The following is a 5,483-nucleotide window of genomic DNA, read 5'->3' on the forward strand; positions in this document are numbered from 1 at the left end:
TTTAATTCATATCGTGAAGAAGTATATTTAAATCAAGGTGAATGGGTACACCCCTAAACCGGACATGTACATAAGTACATAACTAATCGGGTTCAATGCCTGTTTAAACTTAAAAAGCTTTATACATGATAGAATATCTTACAGGGCGCAGCATTAATTACAGTGATAAGAGTTACCTCCTTTCGGGTCTAACCAAGTCGACAATTGAATGAAATATCAGTTACCTAGTTAGGTAATACACTATAAGAAAAAGCACAACAAATGATGCTACAAGTGTAAACATTCTCCGGCTGGATTTTGTCTCGAATACCTGAAAGATGACACAAGATCACCAGAATAGACATGGGGGGTTAAAAAATTGATCCGAACAAAGGAAACAACTCCACCTACCCCATCCATTATCTTATCTTTATCCCCAAGACCCCAACAAAAATGAAAACAAGCAGAGCAGAAATAATAGAAAGGAAAGGATAAAATTAATAATAATAAAAAAAAGACGCTCTCCAAAGGGGACTACAATTACTTGTTCAACATACCATTTTAAATTTGTCCATAGTGCCTGAAAGGATTCCCCTTGATGAATCCATATCATTCCCCTAAAATCAGTGCCACAAGATTACTAAAACATTAGAAAAGACCAAATAATTTCAATAGTTTCAGCAAACATACCATACGATCCAGCATGCGATTATGACTATCCACCTCCTCCTGTATATCGCCTGATAACTGTTACAATCACACCAATTGGAAAAAAAGGGGGCTATTTTAGACCATTGTGAAAACCTGCTATTTAAATATGTATGAAATAAAATTCTAATTTCCACATATTTTAAAACTCAAGAACCACCAGTAGTAACATCATTAAGGAATCAGAAATTATAAGCACCGGCAATCAGTGAAGATGGCGTCCAAGAATAGAAAACTAAAATCGCAAAAAAAAAGGAGCATTTTTATTTCTTAATATTCAAATTTCTAATTTCAAATTCCAGAAGATTGCAGTTTGTGTAGTACAAACTATATTCAACAAGCAAAAGATATAACAAAAATTTTAAAAGAAAATTATCAAACTAAAAATGTGTAGGGCATGTTGCTAGCAATAATAAACTTACCCTTTTCAGGAGATTGACTCTATCTTGCAATCCATCCATTGCTTGCTCATTATCATGCTCATCAATTTCATGGGAAGAAGAGTAGAGAGATTGAGCTCTGATGCCCCCCTCCTCAATGCCATCAAAAAGCGCAACTCTGTTGTTCCGATTGTCTCTGGAAAAAAAAAATGTAAAATCCCAAAATGGTCAAGCAACACGCACAAGCAAGATAAATTTTCCTATCTAAACATTCGAATAGTTTTAAACTGAAGAAATCAGACAAGAGACATTTCCATATTCCAAAATAGTCATGCAACACACACACAAACAAGATGCATTTGCCTTCCTAAATATTTGAACAGTTTTATAATAGCCAGAAATCAGCCATGAGAGATTATAAAGTATCATAATAATTATATAATGTCTCAGGCATCAGCATTTGTAACATCTGAACTCTGCCGGAAAAGATACAAACACCTAAGTACTTCTAAAACCTAAATAATCTGAACTCAGTAGAGAAGAGTAGAAACAGTAGCTATGCCTACATAAAGTGTAATCCTTATGTACTATTATCCTTGACTTTTTATACTTTCATTCAAGTGGCCATAATGTACTGTAATATCAGTAAAATAAAACAGTTTAGCTTCTAATTTTACAAATAGAGATGGTGAAAAAATGTTATACAATGATGGTAGACCAAAATTAAGATATTCAAAATATTAGTCTTATAACCAGAAGCTAAATAAATAAGCAATATGACATATCTAGCACAGCTTCACTATATGATAAAACACGGTAATAAAGGAACTATTTAGAGTGTGACTGCATTATGGTGCTACAAATATAAAAGCAAAGGCATAATTATCAGCCTAAGTAACCATATGTTACTCGAGCTACCGACCAGTACAGATTACAGAAGAATTGATAGTGCAGTGGAAACTCAAATAAACTGCATGTCATGTTGCGTACACTGGAAAAGCCAATAGCCCAATACCTAGAGGAGATAAGAGACATACAGCATAACTCAAAATGAGGAGAAGAGATCATACACTACATTGGTCCTCCTTGTCATGTTGCATAGTATAGAAGTTAGATCCACCTTGTCTTCCATAAGTGGCAGAATCAAATCCGGAAGCATGTTCGTTTCCAAACAGCTGCTTAACTTCTCTACCAGTTTCATTGAAATTATTCCGTGGTCGTATGGCACGAGCATCATTATTGATTTAGTTTATTAATTAATTTTGCGACATTTTCAGCACAAGTCATGTGCATAATGCCTTAATGCGAACAGTTAATAAGTTAGTAACAACTGCTTTTTTAAGAAAAAAGGAATTTTAACTAAATTTTATGTTAATGTAATTTGGAATCTCATACTCAACCTAATTTTTTGAGTTACACTCAAACTAAGGTTTGAGATCAATAAATCAAAACAGGATCTCCTCCAGACACCACAGCTGACAGCTCATATCTGTTACAGATAACTCGCCATCATTCAAAATTCAGATAAAAGGTATTCTAGTTGGACGACGCAAGGGCCCGTGAATTGCGCAATCTGGAAACACTAAAAGCATCGACTCTCTAATCTATAACAGAGCACTGAGACTCTGAGAGCAGTTCCCCTACTTCTTCGGTCCGCACAATTTCACCTCTATCAAGCAAATACGATTTCGAAATCACTCCAGAAATGAAACGAAATCACAGCTTTAAAGCTGCTATTCGCAGATCAATGATCGCAATCATATCTATACCAGATAACGAAATACAGATCTCCAAAAACGACGCCGAATTAACGGATCTGAAGTGTGCCACGAAGCAAACAAGTACAGAGGTACTGCTCTAGCCTAGCATAAATGAAATTCAGTAATACTAAAAGTCTGAAACACAAGATCTAAACACTAACCGTCGAGGATTCATGGCTCACGAGATCGCAGATTCGTCGGCGAGTACTCGATCGTCCAATCTGCGTTCCCAGAAACAAAATCATCGCAATTAATCCACCGAAAAAATCCTCACGATATAGCTAGTACATAAGAAAGAAAAAATCGGAGGGTGCAAATAAACAGAAGCAACGAGGAAATTGGTGAATTGAGTAGAGGAACAACCTTGGTGTGTAGCTGAGTAGATGGATGAACGCAACAAGGAACCGAATAAGCAATAGAGGTTTGTTTTATAAAGGATTATTGCAATATAGTTTTATCAAATTTGGAATTTCGTGTCTATATTTTTTTAATAGAATTTTATATTATTTTTAATTTTATAATTAAGTTATTTTAATAAAAATATTAAAATTAATAAAATATTTTTTAAAATAATATATAATTAAAATTTTAATTTTTAATTTATAATAAAAACTATTTTCTTAATTTTACTAGCCTCGTACTTCAAATTCTGAATTATTAATTTATCAATTTAGTGGTTCAACTAAAATAATTGAATCATAATAAAATAATATATAAAACTATAAATAAATATACAAAATATAAATATATTTTAGTACAAATCTTAAAATTCCACAAACTAAAAGTATAACGCTAAACAGTTTTATAATCTCATATAAATACAACACAAAAATTAAATCGAAACAAAAAAAAGTCAAATATCAAAGATTAAATCAATATTTATATACGTATAAAATCTATAATATTATATATTACAAAATAATAAAAAATAAGCAAAAAAAATTATTAGTTTAGTTGCATCTTAGTTCTTAGTTTTTTCTTTTTTATTTGAAAAATGTGTATAGTATATGTTTTATTATTTAATATATATTTACGTTAAATTAAATATATTATATTAATATCTTAAGAATATGTATAATTATCTTGAATACAAATTATGTGCTAATTAAACTTAATCTAAATTCCTTTTTTTATAAAATAATGAGGATAAAATAAACATTTTAATAGGCTTATAAATTGTATGTTTTGTCTATGTCTCAATTATAAGTCAAAATATAAAAATAATATTTTTTTATTTATATATTTTTTATGTATTTGTGTCTATATCTTGATAATTGTGAGATAAATACTCAAATACAACCTACATTTTATAGAAAATTATTGCCTATTGTATAGTTAAAATAAGATTTTAGTTATATCTATAAATTATATTTGTTTGATATAAATAGTTTAACTCCTATTTACAATATAATGTTAGTGTATTAATAAGAAGTAACTATTATATTTTTTTGTGACTTAAATAAATTAAACAAAAATATCTTTGTTATGTGTTTGCATTTTTCGTAATCAAATGAAAGTCAACACATCAATTTCAATGCATGATATTTTTTATTTTGAGCACCAACAGATCCATAAATCTAAAACCATCTTGGTAATTAGTAATAGGATTAAACGCTTCAACATAATCTGTCTTACAAATAACATATCGTTGACCCACATCCAAACTAAGAGATATTCTCTCCAAATAGTAAACAATTTCCTTTAAAGAATATTATTACTCCCAATCATTCTCATACACACTCCTTTTGCCAACTTCCATTACAAATGACAAATTTGCTTTCGAAAAATTTAAAAATTTAACAAAAATGTCCAAACATTAATTGATCACGTCTTTGTTATTTGAAAATGCTTACATGGCTAAAAGAATTGATGACTTGGCACCAAATCATCACCTCTTACCTACATGTCATCCTCTACTTCACTACCATCACACTCACCACCACTACTAATCCTGCCTTAATGTATTCAACATTTTTTTTTTGTATCTAAACATGAAAAGAAACAAAAACAAACACTATCCTATATCCGAACGGATGATTTGCTAGAGATCAGCACAAGGTTCAGATCAAATAACATGATTAGAGTTACTCTTGGCACCATATCTAGTCAACCAATCCGCAGCTTTATTTGCTTCTCGATACACCCACTCAACGTGAACAAGCCAAGGACGAAATAATTTATTTTCTCTTTTTTATTTTTATTTTTTTTATTTTTCTTCTTCACCATCACCATTAACTCTATCATAAAAAAATGATAAGATTTTCTCAAAAAATAATTTATCATCTCATCAAATTCATCCATCATCAAATAATTTTAAAAGATAGCATTAAAAAATATCCATTAAAAAATTAGAAAAAAAGAAACAAAAATAGAGAAAGAAAAAAAGAGGAGGAAGAAGGAAGAGAGTAATGATAAAGAAAAATGATGTTGTCATCGTTGCTGTTAGGTTTCATCTTTCGCCTCAAATTCACGTTTCAGATCCATATTCAACTCATATCAAGCCATGACCCCTCTCCCTAGCACTATATAAAATAGGTTCAGTAACATAAGCACACATCACACGGTGCAAAGTGAAAGAAAAAGTAAGAATAAGAGAATTGAGATGGAGGGAGGGAGAGTGGGAAAGGTAGACAAAGTCTAAGACCTCCTCCTCCAC

At 30.9% G+C, this 5,483-nt stretch overlaps 1 protein-coding gene across 2 annotated transcripts; it reads right to left on the bottom strand.

Moving 5' to 3' along the window:
* On the bottom strand, positions 1 to 3,301 carry LOC130932654 (bet1-like SNARE 1-1). 2 transcript variants are annotated; one of them, XM_057862032.1, is made up of 6 exons: positions 3,191 to 3,301; positions 2,989 to 3,048; positions 1,110 to 1,263; positions 670 to 726; positions 537 to 596; positions 1 to 310 (listed from the first exon to the last, which is right to left on the bottom strand). In XM_057862032.1, the coding sequence occupies exons 2-6, from the start codon at positions 3,000 to 3,002 to the stop codon at positions 221 to 223; spliced, it is 375 nt and encodes a 124-aa protein (XP_057718015.1). In that variant the 5' UTR covers positions 3,003 to 3,048; positions 3,191 to 3,301; the 3' UTR covers positions 1 to 220. The 2 variants fall into 2 exon arrangements, with proteins under 2 accessions (XP_057718015.1, XP_057718014.1); XM_057862031.1 differs by lacking the exons at positions 2,989 to 3,048; positions 3,191 to 3,301 and adding an exon at positions 2,138 to 2,982.
* Positions 3,302 to 5,483: the final 2,182 nt, after the last annotated feature.

The sequence above is a fragment of the Arachis stenosperma genome, chromosome 6 (genome assembly GCF_014773155.1).
Source record: "Arachis stenosperma cultivar V10309 chromosome 6, arast.V10309.gnm1.PFL2, whole genome shotgun sequence".
Taxonomy (NCBI): Eukaryota; Viridiplantae; Streptophyta; class Magnoliopsida; order Fabales; family Fabaceae; genus Arachis; species Arachis stenosperma.

Coding starts and splice junctions, on each gene's coding strand:
- LOC130932654 (XM_057862031.1), bottom strand. CDS start 2,304: ATGATGCTCGTGCCATACGACCACGGAATAATTTCAATGAAACTGGTA. Junction 727..1,109: donor GAGTCAATCTCCTGAAAAGG/GTAAGTTTATTA, acceptor TGATTGTAACAG/TTATCAGGCGATATACAGGA. Junction 311..536: donor CTATGGACAAATTTAAAATG/GTATGTTGAACA, acceptor GTCATCTTTCAG/GTATTCGAGACAAAATCCAG.